General features: G+C 41.7%; 1 protein-coding gene across 2 annotated transcripts; it reads left to right on the top strand.

The window, feature by feature from the left end:
* The first annotated feature begins 5,451 nt into the window (after positions 1-5,451).
* On the top strand, positions 5,452-25,947 carry Cibar1 (CBY1 interacting BAR domain containing 1). Of its 2 annotated transcripts, XM_038347155.2 has the most exons (9): positions 5,452-5,684; positions 6,098-6,332; positions 8,396-8,464; positions 9,129-9,230; positions 11,604-11,609; positions 13,003-13,107; positions 21,791-21,904; positions 24,068-24,187; positions 25,310-25,947. In XM_038347155.2, exons 1-9 carry the CDS (start codon positions 5,452-5,454, stop codon positions 25,391-25,393), a joined length of 1,068 nt encoding a protein of 355 aa, XP_038203083.1. In that variant the 3' UTR covers positions 25,394-25,947. The 2 variants fall into 2 exon arrangements, with proteins under 2 accessions (XP_038203083.1, XP_038203084.1); XM_038347156.2 differs by lacking the exon at positions 11,604-11,609 and having other exon boundaries at positions 9,129-9,224.
* Positions 25,948-27,276: the final 1,329 nt, after the last annotated feature.

Here is a 27,276-nt window from a genome sequence, read left to right as displayed (position 1 = left end):
GCTAACCTGCTGGAAAATAGAGCCATGTCGCCTCATCTGACAGGCTCCCTACAACATGGCACGCAAGTTAGTCCACCTGCATTTGTCTACTTTGTATTACTGTTATAAAATGCCTAAGGCGAGGGGGGTGGAGCAACGGTGTGGTGATATTTTGTTTGTGATCTAAGAAGTAAAACTTGCCTGGAGATCAGAGTGTAGAACTAGCCACCAGTTAACTATAGAAGCAAGGCAGTGGTAGCGCGCAGCTTTAATTCCAACACTCGGGAGGCAGAGACAGAAGGATCTCTGTGAGTTCAAGGCCACCTGGGGCTACCCTCAATCGATACAGTTTCAAAGAGAAACAGAGCCAGGTGGTCATGGTCACACCTTTAATCCCAACACTAGAGAGGTAGAGACAGAAAGGGTTATGGCTGGGCAGAGAGAGGAATACAAGGCAGGAACAGACAGGAACTCAAGCATTCAGCCTGAGGACTTGTAGAAACAGGACAGCCCATTCAGTCTGAGGATTTGTGGAGACAGGGTCTTGCTCCCTTTGGTCAGAGGATTCAGTAGAGGTAAGAACTCTAGTGACTGGATGCTCTGTTCTATCAGCTTTCACCCCTAATATCTGACTCCAAGATTTCATTATTAAAAACAATTAGAATTCATGCTGCACAATGGTTCAGAAGTTATGAGTGCTTACTGCCCTTGCAGAGGATTTTGCTTCATTCCCAGAACCTATATGGTGGCTCACAGTAGCCTGAGACTCTGGTTCCAAGGAAACCCATGCTTTTTCTGGCCTTTATGCTCACGCGGTGACGAACCACCCAGTCACCAAGCTACACAGCAAGTCACAGAGTAAGAATTAAAGAAAGGTATACAGAATAGAGTAAGATAAAAAGTCCAGAGGCAACAGGTAGATGGAATAATTGAAATTAAGAAAAGCTGGCTAGACACAAGCCAAGCTAAAGTCAGGCATTCATAAGAATGAACAAAGCTTCTGAGTATTTATTTGGGAACTATGTGACAGGCCCTCCAAAGAGCAAAAGGAAAGAGAGAGAGAGAGAGAGAGAGAGAGAGAGAGAGAGAGAGAGAGAGAGAGAGAGAGAACAACTAATAATAAGGGACCAAAAAATTACTTACTGCCTTCCAAGAGTGAAAGTCTCCATGGACAACATTTTGCCTGGACTCCTCCTCCTGAATGTCTGCACCTCTCACCACAAATTAAGAAGCGAACCAAGCCTCTTCGTTATGTGCTACTGGAAGGGACACTGAAATCATTTCCAAACCACAGCATTTAATGAGATTATACTGCTGCTAGCAGACTCACCACCTCGAGAGAGAGGCAGAAAAGAGTCCAGCTGAACAGCACCCAAGAACTACTACCCGCCCCATTCCTGAACTGTCTAACAGACTTTTGTAAGCCGCTCAGGGTTATAGCTTGTTATACAACAAAAGCTGACACAGTAGCACCTTTCTGGGCTATATTTGATGTGTGTTTGATTGTTTGGTGTTGTAGTTTGAATGTACTTGCCCCCCATAAGCTCATAGGGAGTGGCATTATTAGGAGCTGTAGCCCTCTTGGGGTGACCTTGTTGGAAGGAGTGTCTGTGGAGGTGGGTTTTGAGGTCTCATATATGCTCACACCACTCTCAGAATCTCAGTTCAACATACTCATAACAAAGCAAACCTCAACAGATACAAAAAAAATTCTAATAACTTCCTGTATCTTATCAGATCATCATAGCTTAGAGTTAGAATTCAACAACACCAATTGCAGAAAGCCTATAAACTCATGGAAACTGAACAGTGCTATGAATCACCCTGCATGAAGGAAGAAATAAAGCAAGAAATTAGAGACTTCCTAGAATTCAATGAAAATGAATGCAGAACATACCCAAACATATGGGACACTTTGAAAGCAGTGCTAAGAGGAAAGTTTATAGCACTAAGTGTCCACATAAAGAAAGTGGAGAAATCTCACACTAGTAATTTAACAGCATACCTGAAAGCTCTGGAACAAAAAAGAAGCAGACTCACCCAGGAGGAGTAGAAGACAGGAAATAATTAAACCAAGGGCTGAAATCAATAAAATGCTAACAAAGAAAACAATACAAAGAATCAATGAAACAAAGAGCTGGTTCTTTGAGAAAATCAACAGAATAGACAAACCTTTACCCAAACTAACCAAAAGGCAGAGAGAGAATGTCCAAATTAACAAAATCATAAGCAAAAAGGGGAACATAACAACAGACACTGAAGAAATTCAGAGAATCATTATGTCATGCTTCAGAAAATCTGTACTCCATGAAATTGGAAAATGTAAAAGAAATGAACAATTTTCTGGATATATAACACATATCAAAAAAAAACAAGACCAAATGAGCAATTTAAATAAACCTATAATCTTTAAGGAAACAGAAGCAGTTATCAAAAACCTCCCAACCAAAAAAAGTCCAGGGCCAGAAGGTTTCAATACAGATATCAGAACTTCAAAGAAGAGCTAACAACTATAATCCTAAAATTGTTCCACATACTAGAAACAGACAAAACATTTCAAATTCTTTTTATGAGGCTACAGTTACCCTGATACCAAAACCACACAAAAACTCAACCAAGAAAGAGAATTACAGACCAATCTCACTCATGAACATCCATGCAAAAATAATAAAATACTGGCAAACCAATTCCAAGAACACATCAAAAAAATCATCCATCATGATCAAGTAGGCTTCATCCCAGAGATGCAGAGATGGTTCAACATACAAAAATCTATCAGTGTAATCCACCATATAAATAAACTGATATTTTTTCAAAAAATGATCATCTCCTTAGATGCTGAAAAACCGTTTGACAAAATACAATATCCCTTCATGATAAAGGTCTTGGAGAACATACCTAAACATAATAAAAGCAATATACTAAATGCTGACACCCAACATCAAATTAAATGGAGAGAAACTCAAAGCAATTCCACTAAAATCAGGAACAAGACAAGGCTGTCCACTCTCTCCATATCTATTCAACATGGCACTCAAATGTCTTGTTAGAGCAATAAGTCAACAAAAGGAGATCAAGGGGATACAAACTGGAAAGGAAGAAGTCAAACTTTCACTATTTGCAGATGATATGATAGTATACATGAGTGACCCCAAAAATTCAACAAGGGAACTCCTACAGTGGATAAACACCTTCAGTAATGTGGCAGGATACAAGATCAACTAAAGAAATCAGTAGCCCTCCTATATACAAATGATAAAGGAGTTGAGAAACAAAACAGAGAAACATCACCATCCACAAGGATGACCCCAGCTAAGACTCTAAGCAATTACGGAGAGGGTGTCTGAACTGCCCTTTCCCTGTAATCAGATTGATGACTATCTTAAATGCTACATCTAGCAACTGATGAAAGCAGATGCAGAGATCTGAAGCAGAGCACTGGACTGAGCACCAAAAGTCGAAGAGAGAGAGGAGCAAGAATAGGAGCAAAGGGGTCAAGACCATGATGGGGACACCCACTGAAACAGCTTACCTGAGCTAATGGGAGCTCACCAACTTCAGCCACACAGCAGGAGGAGCCAGTATAGGACCGAACCAGGCCCTCTGAATGTGGGTGACAGTATTATGTCTGGGGCAGACTGAGGGACCACTGGCAGTAAGACCAGGATTTATCCCTACTGTTTGTACTGGCTTTTTGGAACCCATTCTCTTTGGAAGGATACCTTGCTCAGCCTAAATATAGTGGGGAGGGCTTTGGTCCTGCCTCAAAGCAATGTGCTAGACTTCGGTGACTTCCCATGGGAAGCCTTGCCCTCTCTGAAGAGTGGATTGGGGGGTGGGTAGGAGTGGGGGTGGGAACTGGGATTGCTATGTAAAATGAGATTAAAAGAGGTCAATAAAAATTAGAAAAAATAATCTCAGTTCACTTCCTATGACCTGCTGATCAAGATATTGGATCCTCAGCTCCAGCACCATGTCATCCTGCATGCCGCCATGCCCCACCATGATGATAACGATTAAACCTCTGAAACTGTCAGCCACCCCACCAAATGTTTTCCTTTGTAAGACTCATGGTCACAGTGTCTCTCCACAGTGATAGAAATCCTAACGCATTTAGTTACGTTTATCCCTCTCCCAAGGCTGTGAGCTCTATGAGCGCAAAGACTCTTAGGACCTTTGGTTAGGATTCTATTCTTCGAGACTGAGCATTAGACAGCTGGCTTCAGCGGAAATACAAGTGAGAAGGGAGACATTTGCACCATGAAAGAGCAGGGGGCTCTGAAACAGAAGTTACAACACGGGAGAAGAGGGGACTTTAAAGCAGACATTACACAAGGCTAGGATAGCCATTTGTGCAAAATAACCCTTCACGGAGTTGTAGAAGGCACCGATGAGCACAAGACAAAAAAGAAAAAAAAATCCTATTTCCTCTGTTTCGAGGAAACAACAAAAAATCAGGAGTGTGATAGCCAAGGATGGGAGAAGCCCAGGGAAGCAGATAAACCTTGAATTTGGACGCCAAGTTCATTCGAAACAGAAGTTTCTCTGCCTCCTCTTCCCTTTCTCACGGTCCCCCCACCCCCACGCACATTCTTTCACGCGAAGTCTAGGCCATGGGTGTACAGAAGTTAAAGGAAAAACTCTGGGTTATTCGTGTCTCCTCAAACTATGGACCCTTGTTTCTTTTCTTAGACGTATTCCCTGAGTCTAATACACTCTTTTTCATAAAGTAGAAACTGCATGGGGTGGGGGAAATGAAATTAAAGATGAGGCAGAAGCACTATCGTGCTATCTAGATTTGAACTGACTCTTCGGTTTTTTGATTTTTTTTTTTTGTCAATTTGACACAAGCTAGAGTTATCTAAGAAGAGGGAACCTAGATTCAGAAAATGCCCCCGTTAGAAGGGCCTATAGACAAACTTGTATGGCGGTTTTCTTGACTGATGAACGAGGTAGAAGGGCCCAGCTCACTGTGGACAATGCCACCCCTGCTCAGGAGGTCCCGGGGTGTATAAGAAAGGCAACTGAACAAGCCAGCAAGCAGTGTCCCTCTGCGGCCACTGTTTCAGTCCCTGCCTCCAGGTTCAAGCCCTAAGCTCCTCAATGAACTGTGTGTGACTTGGGATATGTCAGCCAAAAAAAAAAAAAAAAAAAAAAAAACCAACAACAACAACAACCTTTCCTCCCCAACTTGTTTTCCATCATAGTCTTATCCCAGCAATAGAAATCTAACTAACACAGATCTCTCTTCCAAAGGCGGCTTCTAAAAGCCCACATTGTCACGTTCAGCAGAGAAGCACGGGGACAAGCACAGCATAAATTCGCATCCTGAAGCAGAGCGCGGACCCCGTGCACCTTTGCTTTCACGTCCCCCTTCCGGTTACGGGTGGGCTGGTTTTCTTCTTCGCTTCCAGCGGCCTGGGAGGCCTGAGAGCAGCACCGAAGGGGGATGCTCTGTGGTCCCTCCCTCCAATGCCCTCTGGTCTCCCTTGCCCTGCTCTTGACCGCCGGGGCGCGCGCCGCGTTGCCACGGAAACGTCGGGCAGGAGCGGCGGCGCGCACGGCGCGCTCTCGCCTCCCGGTCGAAGTGGCGGCGGCTCCCGTTCCCGCGCGCCCTGGCGCCCCGGAGCCGCGCTCGTTGGGCTCCCACCCCCGGTCCTCGGCGGGGCACAAGGCAAGATGTTGAGGCGCAACCTGGAAGACCGGTAACCGCCCGGGGCCTCGTCCTGCAGGCGCCCGAGGGAGAGGGCCGGGTGGGCGGGCGAGGGGAGTGGGGCACAGGCCGCACGGTCCCCGCAGTCTGCAGCCGGTCCTCCGGGCTGCAGCGAGAGCGGGGCCGAGAGAGTCTCCGGACCGACCATCCCGCTGAGCTGGGCCGGGCGCCGCCGAGGTGCAGAGCCCGGGAGGCCGCTGGGCCGCGGGCCCGGCTTGCAGCTGCCGCCCCTCCGCGGCGGGCCCAGCCGGGCCTAATCCTGGGCCTGCGCGGGCCAAGGCAGGACCAGACCCCGAGTCGGGTCCTAGAGAAGGGCCGGGCCTCCGGGAGAGTTGGGGAGGCTGCAGATAAAATGAACGGGACACCATCTTAATGTTTTAAGAGTAGCATCTCCTTTTTTTCTAGAGATGCTCAGACAAAACAGCTGCAGGATGCTGTCACAAACGTGGAGAAGCATTTTGGAGAGCTTTGCCAAATCTTTGCTGCTTATGTACGGAAAACTGCCAGGCTGCGAGACAAAGCCGACCTCCTGGTGAATGAAATCAACCTGTATGCCTCTACCGAGACCCCCAATTTAAAGCAGGGTCTGAAAAACTTTGCCGATGAGTTTGCCAAACTTCAAGATTACCGCCAAGCTGAGGTAGGCAGTACGGTCACGGTATTATTATAAGTCCAAGAAGTGGTGTGTAGGAATCATGGACACTTTTTCGCTGTGCCGTATCCTAACAGTGGTAAATGAACACTTGATAATGTGTTTCCTGTCTGTAACACCGTGAGTCCAACTTTGGTTGCAGGGCGCAAGTATTCAGAAAAGGTGGCAAATGTAGTATTTAGAGGAAAGGAAAGCGCACGTGTGTCCCGTATGCGTTTTAAAGGATGGCTGGAGATGGGAATGCTGAGATTGACAAAATGAGCGAATTGCTAATAAAGTCGTCCACAGATCGCTGATATTCCCGGGGTTTGGAGGTGGAGCAATCAGAAAGCTGTGATATGTAACCCAAAGCAAGGGATAGGCTCTAAGTTGTGTGGTGGCTCAGAGTAAGCAGAGTCTTGCTCTTGTGGATTCTTTCTTAAAAGAACAAACAACAGTCACAAAGCCCCAGTATTTTCCCTGCCTTTGATACTGCATAAGCACCTTCACGTGCTTCTTTTGAATACTAGTTAACTTACAGAGGTCGCCACGTTCAAACTTTATTGCTTTTTTTACTTTTGTGACAAGTGCCATTGTTCTCTTTCGTACCTTAAAACAAATTTTCAGTTACCCCCAAAATTTTGAACTTATCATCATTATGCGTACGCAATTTGAGTACTAATCGCTTCTGGATATGTAAGGAAAATGTTATGTTCTTGGCATACACTTCTTCAATAACAAGCAATACTGAATTATACATGGTAGTGGAGACTTAGTGTCTCAAAAGTAGTTTTTATGCACAGATAATCCTAAAGCCCTGTTTTGCCAGTTATTTCCCCTTTCTAGAAAGATTGTTATGCTACTTGTGAACTAGCAAAGTGAATTGATTTGCGTTTGCTGTGCTCTGTTTCACTGCTGGCCCAGTGGTGGAGATGCTAATGGCCATGACACAGGTAGGCAAGGGAAGGACCCGGAAGCTGTTAGAGCAGGGTGGATGATCCCCCACGGTGTATGGAATCAGACGTGGGGTAAGCTGTCCTGGACGTTCGTAATCTGATCTTAGAATTCTGAATATTTGAACGATTGATGGGAGCCTAAATTTTACATTTCCCTGAACTCTTGTAAAATGAAACAGCCATATAACATCATATCCAGAAACTAAAGAGTAAATATGAAATGAAATTTCATTGATTGGGTATGCAATGGGAAGGCATTGACTAGGTAAACATGTATCATTTTGAAAAGCAGTGTATTTGCTGGGAAAATGCTTGTTTGAAGCAGCAGATGCCATCCGCTTGCCCGCCCTCCCGAAGTTGCATTGCCCCCTCGTTTTCTCGTGTTTGTATCTGTGAAAGGACACTAGACACTGCTTCGGTTCCTTGCCTAGTGTGGGTAAGAGAGCGGCTACTTATTGTTCTTTGATAAAATTTTAAAAGTGTATGAGAAAGTGTTTACTACAAGATGAAAAGAGATCAACTGTGCGGTTTTGTAGCTCAGCATCATGAAGCCCACTTGTTCCTAGGCTTTGATAAATCATAAATGGTCTAAAAATGCAGCTAATGCAATAATGCCCACGCTGTCTGCTTTGGAGAGTTGTTTCTTTAAACGTTCCTAGCAACACTGTCTCTTTCAGGTTTAGTTTTTCTGAAACTTTGAGCTATAAGAATTAGGAGACAATTCTGTAATATCCTGCAGTGTCTGCTTGAACCCATGAAAATGGTAGCTGTCCTAAAACTACAGATGTCTTAAAAACTGCCCGGAAGCTACAGCTGTAAGGTACACGCTGTGCTTGCTCAAGGATGAGAGCTGCAAGGTGCCAGACGCATTCCTGCCAGGCTGTGTTCCGTGCTTTGCCCCGTGGTTTGCATTTCCAATGTTTGAGTGTAGATTCTGAGTGTCAGCAGATCCAGGTGATTACCTTTTATAAAATTGCCGTAGAGGATCATTTTAAAATTTCAAAATTATTAATCTTTACATTTATTTCAAATTAAACAGTATAGATTTCATTTCAGTATTTAAATTTTGACATTTCTATGTTTCTTTTCAGTTATATTTTATATAATTTTCAATAGGTTGAAAGGCTTGAAGCCAAAGTAGTTGAACCTTTGAAAGCTTATGGAACAATTGTAAAAATGAAACGGGTAAGTAAATCCATTCTCTTATTCATTTGGTAGTCTTAAAAGGTATAAGTTTTTTTTTGTCTTTTTTATAACAAATGAAAAAAAAACATGCAGTTATTCTTTTTACATACTTTAGAAAAAATTTGGATCTTTAAAACTAATAAAGCACATTTACCAAACTTGCTAAGTATCCTAATACTCCACTGTAGCAATAAAAATCACCATTATGGAAAAAACTCTAAGTATGTAATGAACATGTTTATATATTTTGTTTTAAAACAGATGGCTTGTATCCTTAAAATCTGACAAACTGGTTTTAAAATCAAACTGGAGTAAAAATTGCACACAATAAAATTATTTTTCAGTGTTTGGTTTTCATGGTTACATATGGTCTTATGAAATGTAGTGAGGTGCATGCTCTCATGTGCACACACACACACACACACACACACGGTGTACAGTAAGAAATGTAGTGAGATGCATGCTCCCGTGTGCACACACACACACGGTGTACAGTAAGAAATGTAGTGAGATGCATGCTCCTGTGTACACACACACACATTGTGCAGTACTAATAACTCTGCTCACGGTGGCCAGATCACACAAGCAGCAGTCTTCCATTCTTAGCAAAGAGTGTTTTATTCTTAAGTTAGAAATTTTTACTAACAAAAGTGCTTATTTACAGGATGATCTCAAAGCAACATTAACAGCCAGGAATCGAGAAGCCAAGCAGTTATCTCAGTTAGAAAGGACGCGCCAGCGAAACCCATCCGATCGACATGTAATTGTATCCTTTGGATTTTGATCTAAACAGTTTGTGAGGTATGCAGTACGAAAGTAAGTGTTCATGGAAGTTCCACCTCTGGACCTAAGTGTGTGGGGAATCCTTGGCCCATTTTGGGACCCCCACAGGAGGAACTAGCCAGCTGAAAGGAGTTCTGTTTCTGACCAGTTCTTTCATTTCTCAGATAGGCTGTCCCCCAGTCCACTCAGAAATCTATGTGTTTTCAGGGTAAATTAAAAAGTAAATGCTCTGCCTGCCATACTTTTAAGGAAGAAGGAAAAAGTCCCACAATGGCCTTCATCAAATTAAAAAAAGAATTACATGAAACCATGACTCTAACTTTCAGTCAAACCTTCAGAAGATTTGAGTATAGTTAAGGTCTTAGCAAGATACTACAGTATCTAAATCGAGTGTTTGCTGTAAAATGGAGCTTCTAGGAAACAATTACTTCCTGAACTAGGATGTGTCTCATTCATGACCAACAACACATACATTGCCAGCGCTAACATCTCCTCCTGCCCCTCCCCATTCTACCCAGGGTTGATACTGCGAGCCTAGCCCGACACCACGTAGGGAGTGGCTCTCTGAGCTCTGGAGGTTGAAGAACAGCTCCGTTCCTGGAGGGAGCCCCTGTGCAGTGATTCGGGGCTGCACTAGTTACCTGGTCTGTCTCCCTGGGGCCAAAGGTGCATAGGCCCACCTTCTACTTTAAACAAGAAAAGGCAGAGAGCAGTTGAGTTGGTCTGGTGTACAACATTTGCTGGACATTGACTGCAGCTTCGGATTTCCAGATGGAGTCTGTCTTAAGCAAGCTGGACAAACCAGAGAATGCTACAGTTCATGCCTGACAACTCTGTCAGAAACTAGGGCATCACCAATGTTTAAGAAATAAGTCAGGAGCCGGGCGGTGGTGGCACACGCCTTTAATCCCAGCACTCGGGAGGCAGAGGCAGGCGGATCTCTGTGAGTTCGAGACCAGCCTGGTCTACAAGAGCTAGTTCCAGGACAGGCTCCAAAGCTACAGAGAAACCCTGTCTCGAAAAAAAAAACAAAACAAAACAAAAAAATTAAGTCAGGAATCAAATTCGTTTTGTTCTTAGGGAAGAGAGTCTCTGAAGACAATGTAACATCCGGAATCCTGAATAGTTGTTGATTGAGTCATAAGCATTCATACTGACCTTTAACACAAAAATGGATATACTGCTAAGTCCCACTTGTCTGACCTACACATGCTCCATTAACATTGCTGTAGAGGAAGGAGGAGGCCCTATGGCACACCTAAAACAAGATAGAAGAAAAGCAATGTAAGTTAGTTACAGGGGAATTGTTTTGCTCACTAGATAGAGCGACTGAAGGATTCTGACAGCCTGGAACTAGCACATACATGTCAGTGTACATGTAAATGTGTTGAGTGTAACAGTAAAAACGTTCATTTGAGAGCATCACGGTGGTTTTACCGGGTAGGCCCTCACGGCTCAGCTGTTTGCTCAAGTGCAGTGTGTAGTCAGTGGAGTCCCTATCGGTGACGATGATCCCAGGGGCCACCTCTCCACCCCAAGGCTGCAGGTGATTTCTGAGCAGTTCGGAAGCCTTAACCAACTCTGCTGGATACACTGGTAACGTCATGGAATTGTATCTTAGCATCTCCTGCTCGAGATTGGTTCACTGTAGAATTTTAAGCAATTTTCAGTGAATATAATAATTATCACCAATGTGGATTTTCTTTGTAAAGACTGGCTCTGGGTGAGTTCTGTGCTCAGAAGGAGGATTTCAGACTTAGAAAGGGATTGCAGTTCCTAGAGGCCAGAGTACAAAGATCTCAGCCATGGCTTCTGCTTCCCCGTGCTTTCCTTTAAACAGTCTGCAGAGATTCCCAATTTTTAAACTAAAATGTCAGAAAATGAGAAGGGCAAAGACAATATACAAAATAAAGTCACAAGAACTGTATGTTACATACAAAATAAAAGTCACAGGAACTGAATGTTATATACAATAATCCTTAGGAATCAGCCTGTGTATTCTCAGAAGAAAATGATCAGACACCAAGTAACTGACAGCAGCTGTTTTCTTCAAAGGGACTCAACTTTACATTTGAATTTTCTGTTTTTTTTAAAGCCCAGGAATGTGCAGAAATGTTTTAAAATACTTTTTATATTTTTAAATAGTTTTAATACTAGTTAGGATTAAGGTGAAAGTCTTTGTTTTTTAAAAACTATACTTTATATGGTAAATATAAACAAATACAGATGCAAATTGATACACTGTTAAGTGCTTAGTATCTTAAAGCTGTAGAACAATTCTATAAAGGCATATGATTTTATTTAAAAAATATACAATTCTTCTTGAAATGTTTTTTTCCTTTATGAAAATTCTCAGTCGCAGGTGGGCAATAAAATTGTGTGTCAAGAAACGGACCCTGCGAGTAAACCCTTTACTTGTTTCCATTTATGTATTCTTTGAAAAAGAGCAATGTCAGAACGTTACATCTCAGAACCTTGATGGCAAATGCCAATTTTTCCTACAGATAATATTAAACTATATATGACTTTAGGGAAAATATAACTTTAGTATAATGCACAAAACTTTATTAGGAATAATGTAATCATAAAATTGAGGAATGTCGTTTTAGTTGTTGGCACTGCTTAACATTCAGTGTGTTGGAACATCTGGTCCTAAAGGCAAAGATGCTTAAAGAGAAATGACATGATTGAATTGGAATTTTCTGCACTTAATAATACCATTCCTGCAGGATGCCCTCCATTCTTGATCTGCAGCTAGAGGAACTTAGGAAACAGTTTTTTTAAAACCTCTGTAGCTGCAATTCACAAGTAAATGGCAGTATTCAGACAGTAGCCACAATAATTTGTTTTACAACAAAGATCTAGACAGTATGGGTATATGTCTCCATGTATAAAGCAACGTATTAAAACTTGCCATTTAATATATCAGTTACTTTATACATAGTATATAATGACCATAAACCAAACCAAAGCAATGCATTGTTGTTAGCTCGTAAGAATCTGATTGATCTGATTAAGCTGAGCCTTATGGTACATGCCTGTAATCCCATCACTTGGAAGTAAAAAGTTAAGGTTATTTTCTACCAGATAGTAAGCTTACAGCCAGCCTAGACCATGTTATATATATTCCCAAACTATAGAGATAGAGATATGGTGACATATACCTGTAATCACAGCAGCCAAGAGGAGTTCACGATCAGCCCGTTCAGAGAATCCTAGGACAGCCCAGGCTAGACAGGAGGACTCTAGTGCATTTGGGGAACTCGTAAAAGTAAATAGTGACACTTGTGTCTCAGCCGAGCGGTGGGGGCACACACCTTTAGTCCCAGCACTCAGGAGGCAGAGGCAGGCAGATCTTAGTCCGTCACAAAGATTTATTTAGTTCACTTAATCTAGAAAATAGTCTTGTGGATAATCTTTATTGTACAAAGAATACAACGGGAGAACATGGAAACACTAGCAGATTACAAGTCTTGTCTTTGGGGTGGAGGGCGAGGGAGAGAGGGACAGTGTGAGGATTGTCACAGACTGAGATGGGCACAGCGGTAGGACACGGAAACACGGCTGTGACGAACCCAGGGTGTCACTTAGCAAACTTAAAGCTCTGCATGGTGCACACTGTCTGTGGTAAAGGTAAGCGTGGGCAGTTACACTGTGAGGCCAGAAAAGCCCGGCGCTGAATGGTAACTTTGACTAAAGGATTCAACTCCATGGTCCTGATCCAAATCTTTCCTTTCCGGGGACTCACTCTTTAGGCCGAAACTGAATTACAGAGAGCCACAATTGATGCAACCCGAACAAGTCGTCATTTGGAGGAAACTATTGACAATTTTGAAAAGCAGAAAATAAAGGACATAAAGGTAATTAACTTAATGCAGAATGTTTCCTAATGTTGCTTAAAGTCAGGGGGGAAAATTGCTAAAATGATTTTTAGCCCAGAGTCCTTAAATTTTTTTAAAAAAAATATAGATCAAAATATATCAAGTGTTATTATGACATAATATAGGGGCCGTATTTTTTTTTACATTCTGATTGCAGTTTCTCCTCCCTCCTTTCCTCCTGTTCTCCTCTCCTGACCCCCATCCACCCCTCCTCCCTTTTCCTTCAGGAAAGGGCAGACTTCCCATGGATGTCAATCAGCCACAGCATAGCAAGTTGCAGGGAGACTAGGCACATTCTCTCCTATTAAGGCTGGAAGAGACAACCCAGTAGGAGAAAAAGGTTCCAAAAATAGACACCCGAATCAGAGATAGCCCCTGCTCCCACTCTTAGAAGAGTCTGAAAAAATTCAAGCTATACAACTCTCACATATAGGCAGCAGGCCTAGCTCAGTCCCACACAGGCTCGCCCCTGTGAGCCCAGGTTAGTGGATTCTGTGGGTTTTCTTGTGATGTCCTTGACCTCTCTGGCTCCTCCAGTCCTTCCTCCTCCTCTTCTGCAGGACTCTCCAAGCTCAGCCTGGTGTGGCTGTGCCTGGTGTGTGGCTGTGGGTCTGCCTCTGTGTCCATCAGGTGCTGGCTGAAGCCTCTCTGGTGACTGTTGGGCTCGGGCACCAATCTATGGGTATATCAGAATAGCATAAGAATCATCTCATAGATTCTCATAGAGTTGTGTCTGGCTCTACCCTAGGTCTCTGGGTCCAGCCTCTGGGTCCTGGCGCTCCAGGCGGTGTCAGGGGTGGGCTCACTCTCCTGGCATAGATCTGACACTAGACCAGTCATTGGCTGGCCACTCCCACAGGCAAGAAAGAAAAATGCCCAAAAGAGGGTAAGGAAGACCCAAAAAGCAAGCAAAAGGAAAAGGTCTTTCCATGCTGGGCGCTACTTTGTTGCTGCTGCCCCTTGTGCCCGGGAGGGGGGAGGGGCAAGGGATGAGGAGATGTAGAGGCAATGATAGACTCTGGAAGATTCCAACACAGAAGCTCTTTGCTGTAAAACGGGGGGGGGGGGGAAGGGGGGCGGGGGGGGGGAATCAAGCTGCCGCAGGAATGCCTCTGATTGGCTGCTTCTTGTGCTGCTGCGATAGGAGTTGGCGTGTCGTGATTGGCTAGGAGTGTCTCATTAGTTACCGTGCTTTTGGTCCTCTGACAGGTTATTTTGACCAACTTTGCTTATTCATTGTGAGTTTGCTTTTTATCTGCCCTGTCTCACTCCCCATTCCAGTTCTCTCCCATTTCTATCTCCCTCCATCCTGATGGGGACATCCTGATCCTTCCTCTTCCCATCCCCATCCCCCATGAAGACCCCCCAAGACACCTGCAATATCTATTCTATTTCCCCTTCACAGTGAGTTTTATAAGTCCCTCCCCCTTGAACTCTCCTGGTTCATAGCTTCTCTGGATCTGTGGATTGTAGCAGGGTTATCCTTTAATATACACCAGTTATATATATCAGTTATAATATACACCTATAAGTGAGTACATACCATGTTTGTCTTTTTGGGTCTAGGTTACCTCACTCTATGAACATAGTTAAGCAGTTATCCCTGTGGTGTGGTGGGGTGTCCTTTGGGTATATGCCCAGGAGTGGTATAGCTGGGTCTTGAAGTAGATCAATTCCCAATTCTCTGAGAAATCGCCATATTGATTTCCAAAGTGGCTGTACAAGTTTGCACACCCACCAGCAATGGATGAGTGTTCCCCTTACTCCACATCCATTCCAACATAAGCTATCACTTGTCTTATTGATCTTAGCCATTCTGACAGGTGTAAGATGGAATCTCCAAGTAGTTTTGATTTGCATTTCCCTGATGGCTAAGGATGTTGAATGTTTCTTTAAGTGTTTGTTGGACAGTTAAGAGTCCTCTGTTGAAAATTCTGTTTAGATCTGTTCCCATTTTTAATTGGATTATTTGCTTTGGTGATGTCTAGTTTCTTGAGTTCTTTATGTATTTTGGAGATGATCCCTCTGTCTGATGTGGAGCCGGTGAAGATCTTTTCTCATTCTGTAGGCTGCTCTTTTGGTGGTGTTTCCCTTATTTCTTTCTCAACCCATTTATCGTTTGTATATGGGAGGGCTACTGTGTTGTTTGTTTGCTTGTTTTTTAGTTAATCTTGTATCCAGCCACCTCCCTGAAGGTGTTGTCAGCAGTTAGAGTTCCTGGTAAAATTTCTAGGCCACTTACGTATCATCTGCAAATAACAATACTTTGACTTCTTCCTCTGCAGTTTGTATCCCCTTGATCTCCTTTCCTTGTCTTCTTGCTTTAGATAGAACTTCAAGAAGTATGTTGAAGAAATATAGAGTGGACAGCCTTGTCTTGTTCCTGATTTTAGTGGAACTGCTTTGAATTTTTCTCCATTTAATTTGATGTTTGCTGTATATTGCTTTTATTATAATTAGGTATGTCCCTTGTATCCCTGATCTCTCCAATACTTTTATTATGAAGGGGTATTAGATTTTGTCTAAGGCTTTTTCAGCCCTAGATGAGTTTTTTTTTTTTCTTTCAGTTTGTTTATATGGTGGATTACACTGACAGATTTTATGTATTGAACCATCCCTGTATCTCTGGGATGAAGCCTACTTGATCATAGTAGATGATATTTTTGATGTGTTCTTGGATTTGATTTGTGAGTATTTTTGCATCATGAGGGATATTGGTCTATAATTTTCTTTGTTAAATCTTTGTGTGGTTTGAATATCAGGGTGACTGTGTTCTCATGAAGTGAATTTGGAAATGTTTCTATTGTTTCTATTTTCTGAAATAATTTGAGGAGTACTGGTATTAACTCTTTTTTGAAGGTTTGGTGGGATTCTGCACTAAAACCATCTATCCCTGGGGTTTTTTGATTGGGAGACTTTTAATCATTGCTATTTCACTGTGGGCTATAGATCTATTTAAATGGTCTGATCTTGATTTAACTTTGATAAGATAATTTTATCAAGAAAATTGTCCATTTCTTCTATATTTTTCAATTTTGCAGAATATAGGTTTTTGAAATATGACCTAATGATTCTTTTGATTTCCTTAGTGCCTGTTGTCATGTACTTTTAATTTCTGATTTTGTTAACTGAGATATTCTCTCTCTGCCTTTCAATTAGTTTAGGTAAGTGTTTGTCTATGTTGTTGATTTTCTCAAAGAACCAGCTCTTTGTTTTCATTGATTCTTTGTATTGTTCCCCTTGTTTCTATTTTACTGATTTCAGCCTTGAGTTTTATGTTCTGCCATCTACTCCTCCTGGGTGAGTTTGCTTCCTTTTGTTCTAGAGCTTTCGGGTGTGCTGTTAAGTGGCTAGTGTGACATCTCTCTAATTTCTTCATGAAGGCACTTAGTGCTGTGGACTTTCCTCTGAGCACCACTTTCATTGTGTTCCGTAAGTCTGAATACGCTGTGCTTTCATTTTCATTGAATTCTAGGAAGTCTTTCATTTCTTATTTATTCTTTGACCCTGTGGTGATTCAGTAGAGATGTTCAGTTTCAATGAGTCTGTAGGCTTTCTGTTTCTGTTGTTCACGTCCAGCTTTACTCTACGGCGATCTTTAAGATACAGAACATTATTTCAATTATCTTGTTCTGTTGGGAATTGTTTTGTGACTGAGTATGTGGTTAGTTTTGGAGAAAGTTCCATGAGATGCTGAGAAGAAGGTATATTCTTCTGTTTGGCTGAGATACCCTGTAGATGTCAGCTCCATTTGAGTCACGATGTCTGTTAGCACCATTGTTTCTTTTGTCTGGATGACCTGTCCACTGGTGAGAGTGGGGTATGAAGTCTCCCAAATTCTGTGTGAGTTTCAAAGTGTGATTTAAGCTTTAGTAATGTTTCTTTTACAAATACAGTTACTTTTGCATTTGGGGAATAGATGTTCATAATTGAAACATTATTTTGGTGGATTTTTCCTGTGATGAATATGAAATATCCTTCTCTATATCTTTTGATTAATTTTGATTTGAAGTCTATTTTGTTAGATGTTAGAAGTGGCTATAGCAGCTTGCTTCTTGGGTCCATTTGCTTGAAAAATCTTCTTTACTCTCTTTACTCTGAGGTAATGGTTCTCTGTAGCTTTGGAGCCTTTTCTGAAACTAGCTCTTGTAAACCAGACTGGCCTCAAACTCACAGAGATCCGCCTGCTTCTGCCTACCGAGTGCTGGGATTAAAGGTGTGTGCCACCACTTTCCGGCCAGGTGTATTTCTTATATGCAGTAGCAAAATGATGGCCCTGGTTCTTACATCCATTCTGTTAGCCTATATTTTTTCATTGGAGAATTGAGTCCATTGGTGTTGAGAGATGTTCATGACCAATGATTGTCAATTCCTGTTATTTTGGTGGTGGTGGTGGCGGCGGCGGCGGCGTGTGTGTGTGTGTGTGTGTGTGTGTGTGTGTGTGTGTGTGTGCAAGCACTTTACTTCTGGTTTTGCTGGTGTGAAATTATTTATTTCCTATGTTTTCTTGAGTGTAGTTAACCTCCTTGCGTTGGAGTTTTCCTTCTAGTAGGTTCTGTTGTTTAGATTTGATTTTGTCATAGAATATCTTTTTTCCATCTATGGTGATTATAAGTTTCGCTGGATATAGTAGTCTGAGCTAGCGTCTGTTGGTCTCTTAGAGTCTGCAGGACATCTGTCCACGTCCTTCTGGCTTTAGAGTCTGCATTGAAACGTCAAGTGTGATTCAATAGGTCTGCATTTATATGTCACTTGGTCTTTTTCCTTTGCAGTTTTTAATCTCCTGTCTTTGTATTTTTAGTGCTTTATTATGTGGCGGGGCCATTCTTCTCTGGTCCAATCTATTTGGTGTTCTGTAAGCTTCTTGTATGCTTGTAGGCATCTCCTTCTTTAAGTTGGGGAAATTTTTTTATGATTTTGTTGAAAATATTTCTTGGGCCTTTGAGCTGAGAATCTCCTTTATTCTATTCCTATTGTTCTTAGGTTTGGTCTTTTTATAGTGCTTCAGATTCCTGAATATTTTGTGTCAGGAAGTTTATATTTAACATTTTCTTTGGCCACTGTTTCAATTTCTTCTGTCTTATCTTCTACGCCAGAGATTCCCTTCCATCTCTGTATTCTGTTGGTGATGCTTGCACCTGTAATTCCTGTTCGCTTACCTAGATTTCCCGTCTCCAGGATTCCATGAGTTTCTCTCTTTCTTCTATTTCCATTTGCAGGTATAGAACATTTCCATTCATTTTCTACACCTATTTGTTTGTATTTAATTTATTTATTTTAGGGCCAGGCCTCTATCATCTTCGTAAGATTGGGTTTAAAGTCATTTTCTTGTGCTTCAGCTGTGTTGAAATCCAGGGTTGCTGTAGTTGGATAGATAGCTGGGTTCTGATGGTGCCGTATCACCCTGGCTGTTGATTGTGTTCTTACACTGGGTTTGGGGTTATTAGAGGTTTAGGTGCTGATTTCTGAGGTTATCTTTGTTAGATGGATTTTCCCCCATGGTTTCTATTTCCTCTCTGGTCTTCTGGCGAGTGGCCCAGGGTTCTGGTAACCAGTGAGTCTTCAGATCCAGTAGAGTGTCTCCACTGAGTTTCTGCAACCTGCATAGCCTCTGGGGTTTTGAGTGTCAGTGTTGCTTCTGGGGTTCTGGTTACCTGCGTGGTCTCTGGGGTTCTTCACATGTTGTGGCCTCCAGGAAGGCAGAGGTGTTGGGCTGACGTTGTGGGATCTGGAGGCCAGGGGAGGGTGCTGTTTGGGGCTGTTTGTGGGCTTACAGGAGTGTGAGCAGGCCATGGGCAGTGTCTTCCTGCAGCCCCTAGGGTCAGCATGGCCTTTGATAGAGCAGAAGTCCTCTGCTAGAGTTAGGGGCTGTATTTCTAACAAGAGCTAGCAGATATGTTTATGTATCAGATACCATTCCTGGCACCTTAAACAAGTGTTCCATTTATACCAACTGGACTTTAAAGTAGTTACTAAAAGTAAGGAACTACACAGAGTAATTTATTCAGGGAACTAAACCAAAAATACGCCTGTAAACCAGTTGTGTTTTTAAATCTCTAGTAGACTGCTATTAATATATAGGACATAATAGCAACAGTGCTTTCAAAGCTGTAAAAAGATCGTGCTGGCTAATTTTACGTCGACTTGACCCAAGCTAGTCATTGGAAAGTTTCTCAAACTCAACTGAGAAAATGCCTTCATAAGATCCAGGTGCACAGCATTTTCTTAGTGATTGATGGAGGAGGTCCCAGCCCTTGGTGGGTGGTGCTCTCCCTGGGCTGATAGTCCTGGGTTCTCTAAGAAAGCAGGCTGAGCAAGTCATGATGAGCAAGCCAGCAAGCAGCACCTCCCATCAGCTCCTGCCTCCAGCTGAGCTCCTGTCCTGACGTCCTTCAATGGTGGACTGTTGTATAGACTGTGAGTGACATATACCCTGTCCTCCCCAACTTGCTTTTGGTCACGGTGTTTCGTCACAGCCACAGTACCCTAATTAGGACAGTCACATAAACTGTAGCCACAGTGATAAACTGGTTTGATTCCAAATATTCAAAATTGTCTTTATTGTGTGACAGACCTGTAAATTTGACTTTTCAGTGGGTCTTTGATGACGGTGTTTTAGGCGTGATTTTTCTTAAGATCTTAAATATTGCTTAATGATCATTTTATATGCCATTAAAAATTAAGGATTTTTTTTACTCACTGCAAATTTTCCTGTAACAGCTGTTATTTCGCTATATTGCCAATGAAATAAGAATTATCTTACATGTACATAATTCATCTCTAAAAGCAACGCATTTGAATATTTCCTGATGATAGTTTCACAGTGTTTCAGAGCTTTGGCCTCTAAATTAAGTCACAGTCTACACCGTGCTATATCAAAGCAGGTTATTGCTCAGAGGATCCAAAGAGGAAGCCCTGAAATAGGCATCTTTTCCAAGCTGAGAGAATATGGAGAGTCATGGAGTTCATCTGCCAACAGTCTTTGTAAAATTTTGGGTTAAGAGTTCTAAGCAAAGTAGCATTGACCTTAACAATGAGAGTTAACAATGATTCCCTTTCCACTTAGCACTTCCTAGCGCCTGTGAATATCTTTCACGTGCAATCTCTGATCTTTGGGTTCAATTTCATTTCCCACCTACAGGCAAGCTGCCTCTACAGGGATTATAAATCCCTACTCAATAGTGAGTGCAAAACCGGGGCAAAATTCCACGCTTCAGTGGCTCTTTCCAGGGGTTTCTGAAGCAGATGAAGGAGCTCCACAGTGTGTCCAAATTCCTCTCCTAGTCTGTGATGCTGTGCCCCTCGGAACAGTCTCTTGGTGTTTACAGGGAGAAAGGGACAGGAGAAAATATCACCTTTGAAAAAGCAGATATAATTCAAAAGTATATAGCTCGCTGCTTTTTAAGATACGTGCAGCCGCCACCAGTTGTGGAACATCTCGTCACCTCCACGGCGCTCACTTTAGCTTCACCTGTCTGCCTGCTCACTAGCCCTAGGAACCCCGGGCCTCTCTGAACACCCCACATGGGAGGAAGCGTCGTGTTTACTTCACTCAGCATGTTTGCCGGCTTATCTGTGGTGTAGCACACATCGTTCTTGATTTTGGTCAAATAAATTGGATTGTACAATACTATTTTGTTTATCCATCAATCAGTTAATGGCTACTTGAATTGCTCCCACCATTTGGATATGTTTAAACATCCTTATACTCGTTCTTGTGTGGAAATATATTTATATTCATATATATATATATATATATGAAATAGGATTAAAATTGCTGGATGATAGTTATTGTTAACTATCTGAAGATTTTCCTGATGGTTCCAAAGTGGCAAAATATATTTTCATTTCTTATGTATACATACGAAATAGAAGCAAAGTTACTGGATCATGCAGTAAATGTTTGACTCTTGGGGAATCTAACAATTAAAGAATTCCTAGACAGAAGTCACTCAGTCTCTTAAGGTGACCCTGTATCTCTCTGAAGATGCTCAGGATGAAATTCCAAGTGGTATCTAAACATAGTGTTGTTCATTATGATACCCAGTTGTACAATCAAGTACATTACAGCCCTCCATGGCCTGCATCATAGAGTAGCAATTATTGCTGGTCATAGTTCCATGCCGTATCTCAGAAGCCAGTCTTCTATAGTTTTTAAAAATATACTTCAAATTTTTACCATGAATATTTATAGGATGCAGGAGTATATTTATAGGAATACAGTATTATAGGAAGGTGTACATTTAGTCATCTTTTTACATGAATATTTATAGGATGCAGGAGTATATTTATAGGAGTACAGTATCATAGGATGCAGACTAAAGGTGTACATGAATATTTATAGGATGCAGGAGTATATTTATAGGAGTACAGTATCATAGGATGCAGACTAAAGGTGTGCATTTAGTCATCTTTTTTCATCTAAATGTCAATTATCATGTAAAAAGAAATAATTTTTTAAAAAAGAAGTGAGTAGAGACAAAGGCAAACTTTGCGGAGTTTGTGTTTCTGCTGTGAGGTTTTCACATATTTATTTCAGCTGTGTTTGTCCTGCACAAAAACTGACAGCGTATTCAAAAACTCTATGCTTACGCACAATAAACTCTTAAATGCATAAAAACAATTGAAATGACTTTAAGATCCCAATGTTGGTGTTTTTCAGAACATATTTTCAGAGTTTATCACAATTGAGATGTTATTTCATGGCAAAGCTTTGGAGGTCTTCACTGCTGCGTACCAGAACATACAGAAGATCGACGAGGACGAGGATCTGGAGGTAGGGCCTGCATCCGACTCGGTTCTTCCGTTAGGTGGAGAGGCTTGCGAGCTTTAGTGTGTGTAACCTAGACGGCAACAGAGGACTGCCACTCCCTTCAGGTACTCCAGCCAGCTTTCATCCCCACCCTTTCCATGCTTTCTTCTTTAAGAGATTATCAGACTCTTACATGACAGTTATAAAATAGTAGCACGTTTATGCAATTATTGGTTTGAACAGATCTGTGTATTTTAACTATGCTAATTAATCCACCAATTTAAAAAAAATTATTGTCCTCACTCTAAGGATGAGAAAAAATGAAACAGGAAAATTTTTCAGAGGCCGTCAGCTAGTTCAGTAGCACAGCTGGGTGTCAACTCAAAGTCTGTCACAGAGCTGCTCATAACGCTTTGTGCTAAGGCTAGGCTAGAATTGAGGGTGGTGACTCGTCGTTTCCTGCGAGAAAACCACTGCATTGAGGAGCAGGTCCAAGTGATCGCTGCAAACCTGGAGTCCCCTTTACCAGTACCAGTCTCCGTTTGCTAACATTCCTGATAGTAAACTGATGTTTAGGTTAAGTTCCGTTGACCCTTAAAGTCCTTCTCCCCATTCCAGAGGCCCTAGATAGGTCCCTCTGCGCCCTTTATAACTTAAAGTCCTTCTCCCCACTCCAGAGGCCCTAGATAGGTCCCTCTGCGCCCTTTATAACTTAAAGTCCTTCTCCCCACTCCAGAGGCCCTAGATAGGTCCCTCTGCACCCTTTATAACTTAAAGTCCTTCTCCCCATTCCAGAGGCCCTAGATAGGTCGCTCTGCGCCCTTTATAACTTACCACTGCTCTTAATCAGCCAACTAAGTAGGCTGTGTAGAAGAGACAGATGAAAAACTAAGCTTCAAGGTTCTATAGTAGATGTATTTTTAAACAACGTCCTTCACATTCCAGTGGAATAGTACTGAATAAATTAACTTCATATCTTCATGGTAAAATAAAAATTATGCCACTTACCGCCTAAGATGTCCAAGCAACAACTGGTTTGTTCAGCACCTATTATGCCAAGCACCATTCTTAGTACTAGGATCATGAATAAGAAATAGTCTACATTATCAGAGCGAATCACAGTCTACCAGTGATATCAAAGAAGACAAAATTCTATGTAGCCATTAAAATTTTATAATGCAGCCAATCTCACAGTGTGGGGTGTGAGAGATGGACGGTTCCATAGCCTTAACGCCAAAGGAGCTTGAGATGATGGCATAAATGATGCAAAGTCCTTACACTGCTGTGAATGAAGCGCCATGTACTTCAAACACTGAGCATGGAATGAATGGAAACATAGCTCTCAACCTCTGTATACCATGGAGCATCCATGACTCTGGGACCAGGGCAAATATAATGATATGCAGCCATAGAACCTAAAGATTTCTTCAAAACAAGAAAAAATGCAGAGGGACATAGCTTGTTTTTCTTCATACTTTATGATTAGCTTTTTTAAAGTTACACCTTGAAGTAATAATAATAAGAGTAGATGCTTGTTTCTAGAGCAATGGTTCTAAACCTGTGGTTCACAGCCCCTATGGGGTGGGGGGGGGGTCAAATGACCCTTTCACAGGGGTCACCTAAGACCATTATTGGAAAACACAGATATTAATGATTCATAACAGTAGCAAGATTTCAGGAATGAAGTAGCAAAAAAAAATAATTTTATGATTGGGGGCCATTGCTGTTTTTTTTTTTAATAAAAAATGTGGAATAAAGAGTTTGGAAGGAGGTATTTGAAATTCACACTGACCTTGACTCTTCATGTGTGTTAGAAACGTGGGTAAGTATAAAAGACAGGAAGACTTGAGAAACACGGACAGGTTCCGATTCTAATGTGTTAGGGCTAGGATGGCACCAATGAAAACTCTGCAGTGACGCCCTTCAGTGAAGGAAGGCAAAGCAGAAAGAACCACAGATAAGTGTATAACACACCTGTGTGCGCCTCGACCAAATGAGTTTATGACGGCTGTACATCTTCTATCAACTTGCATGGTTCTAGGAGAATTCTTTTACCCTTCTTTTCTAACATGACTAGGTTTGTAATTTCCCCTTTTAAGCTTACATAACTGAAATTTAAAAATGTAAGTGGATTATCTAAATGTTCATTTAGCATCTACTTTATAATGTTGTTTTACATTGCAATAGGTTTTCCGAAATTCTCTGTATCTACCAGATTATCCATCTCGTTTAGATATTGTAAGAGCAAATTCAAAGTCACCTCTGCAGAGATCAGTGTCAGCTAAGTGTGCAACTGGAACTGGACAGGTGAGCGAAAAAAATGGTAAAGAAATTTGAGTTCTTGCCTTTGGAACTGTTGGGTACCAACTCCAAGGGCTGCCCCTGCTGCGCGCCCCCACGCTGTCTCCTCTGGAATGGTGGAAGTGTCTGTGACTATGTCACTTACTCAGTGAGGCAGCACACTGAGGAGACGGCTGCAAAGACAGAAGATGCAAATGTAGATTTGCTGTGTCTAGTATTAACACAAATTCAAAAATCAGAGAGCATCTGTGTAGAAAATACACCTGAAAGTGGTTTTTTCCTAGCCATAATTCATGTAATGCATAGCTCTTTAGATCAACAGTCAAAACCATAACTATAATGTGTCAAAATCTGATATTGCCTCAGAATTTTAAAATTAAACAATCTCAAAATATAATTTTAGGCAAGATTGCCAAAGGTAAAACTTCTGTCATTGGAGTCTGTGCATTGTTTCTGCTTTACGTCATCTCTTCCCCCAGCCAAACGGCATTTCTATTATTTTAGCCGTGACACATGTAACTCCATAAATTGTCTTTATATTCCATGTAAAATTCTATTTAGAACTAAATCATGTATAGTAGGGTATTTTTAATATGCAGCCTTCCTAACTTGAGATCAGGGACCTGGGGGTTGGTAGAGATACTGTCTATCTGTACACTGTAAGGTATTGAGCAACATCGGTCAGTAGCAATGCATCACAATGTGACCACAGCTGGTGTTCAGACTTGGCCCTGCGTCTCCTGAGTGGCACAGATCACCCTCAGAGAGGTTTTAATGAGACAGCTGAGGGAGAAAAATATGTGCAGTTGGTGAGCTGGTTCTCAACTCATCCCACATTTCTACTGTCAGTATTGCTGCTCAATTGACATCTGGTTTCCATCCACTTGACGGCTCTCATTCAGACACTGCAAGGATTGTCTGACTCACTTCAGCATTCACGGCCCAGTGAATGTCACTGCTGAAGTCACTGCTGGATCAAACACGGTTACCCTCACATACACTGATAAAGGGAAACTTCAGCCTTGCTGAAATAGTTGTTCTATACACCCTTTCCTAGAAGGACACATAAGAAGATGCGAAACGTGGAAAAGCATTTTTTTTATTCTTTCATGTGTTAATTCTTAACAGATAACCACCTGTCGAACGAGAAAGGACCAACAAGTCGAAGATGAAGATGACGAAGAGTTAGATGTGACAGAAGATGAAAACTAATCTTAGAAACTCACATTTCCGTTTCATATTAAGTGGCGGAATCTGGGATTACATCACACTCACTGACAGGTTTACTTCAAATGAAATACTGCTATGAAATGGGGGGCGGGATTAAAGGAAATTATGCTCAAAAAATGATGTTTCTTTAGTGTTACATACCAGTCTTTTTTTGAGGGGGGGTGGTGTTTTGTTTTCCAAACAGTTTCTCTGTGTATCCCGGCTGCCCTGGAACTCAGAGATCCGCCTGCCTCTGCCTCCTGAGTGCTGGGATTAAAGGCGTGCGCCACCACCACCCAGCTCATACAGTCTTTTCAACATCCTATCCATAGTAGCGTATCTTTCTGTATATATACTATTAAACTGGATTATGTATTTCACAGCATTTCAGATGTAATGCAGTTTATGTAACCTACTGAAGATGCGAAAGGGAGGGGGGTAACAGAGGTTGGATGGTTTCTTTTAGGTTCAGACTTGAGGTTTGAAATAGCAAGAGGTCAGTTAATAACTGTATGCCATAATGCCTTAAGTAAAAAGATTGTTTCTTTTAATTACAACCTCGTTTCATCATTTGGTGTGTAAATTTAGTGTTTTCAGCAAAAATATAGCTAAATAAAGGTATAAGACATACCTTTATAAATGTACATAACACTTAAATTTCTTTTTCTTTAGGTAAACAATTATGATTTTATGAATCTCAAAGCAATTATTCAAAACAGAAAAATTTAAAGTGTTTCTTCCTGAGAATACTTTTTAAGATTGCTTTGGTACTTTTTCTCAGACTGCTTTTAAAGCTCTAGATTGTTACTTGGTTTTTATATTCTTGGTCAGTATACAGATCTGATGTTAGAGCAGAGAGGGGAAACAGCTATGGTATTTCCGTGCTGCTCAGTAGATAGGGATTTCTTTGAGGCAGCAACTGCCCCATCTGCCAAGTCAGTGCCTAACACAGAAACAGCTGTGCTTTGACAGCTGTGCTTTCAGAAACTGCCTCCGCACATGCGGGGTGCAAGCCTGTTTGCCAGCTATTTAGAAGGCAGTGGCAGGAGGATCAGCTGTTCACGGTCATCCTTGGCTTCCACTGAGTTCAGGACCAACATGGTCTACATGAGACTTAAAAAAAGAAAAAAAAGATGATGAGGAGGAGGTGGTGGTACACCATTAATCCAGCACTCAGGAGGCAGACACAGGTGAATCTCTGTGAATTCAACATCTACAGAGTGAGTTCCAGAATAGTCAGGGCTGTTACACAGAGAAACCCCATCTCAAAAAAATTATAAACAAATATGTATATAAAAACAAAATATTAGATCAAATTTTAATTTGTGGTCAATGAGGCAAAATCAGGCATGTACTTAGGATCTCACTACACTTAAGAATGTGGAAACTGGGCTGGGAGTTAGCACTAGCCTAGCATGCATGATGAGGCCCTGACAACAAAAGCTCAGTGTGTTAAATATAAATAGCCCGTAATTTGGCATCTCTAGTAAAAACTAAGATTCAGTGGCAAGGCTTAGTAGGTAATAATAGATCAAAAACCACTGCTTCTTAACAGCATCCTCAGCTGCTTGGCAGATGAGCACTTCTAGGATTGTTTACTTTCTAGACATGTTTTACTATTTTTATATACATTCTGAACAGAAAAAAGTATGACTTGAATGCAAAAAGACACTGGCTATCATGTTAAGAGAGCCAACACACTCCCAGTGTACCTACTGCTGAGAGATGGAAAACTGGCCGTGGACTTCCTGAAGTGGGTGATGAGCATGTGAGGCTTTAGGACCATTCCTTCATATCCGAAGCTGTGTGTCCAGTTCCTTAGGCTTGGCAAAAGAGAAACACTCTGATTTGGTATAAATATTAGCTACTACCATGACCAACTGAAG

Source organism: Arvicola amphibius, chromosome 11, assembly GCF_903992535.2.
Source record: "Arvicola amphibius chromosome 11, mArvAmp1.2, whole genome shotgun sequence".
NCBI classification, from domain to species: Eukaryota; Metazoa; Chordata; class Mammalia; order Rodentia; family Cricetidae; genus Arvicola; species Arvicola amphibius.
The sequence above is the reverse complement of the archived record's forward strand: the minus strand, read 5'-3'. Positions and strand labels throughout refer to the sequence as shown.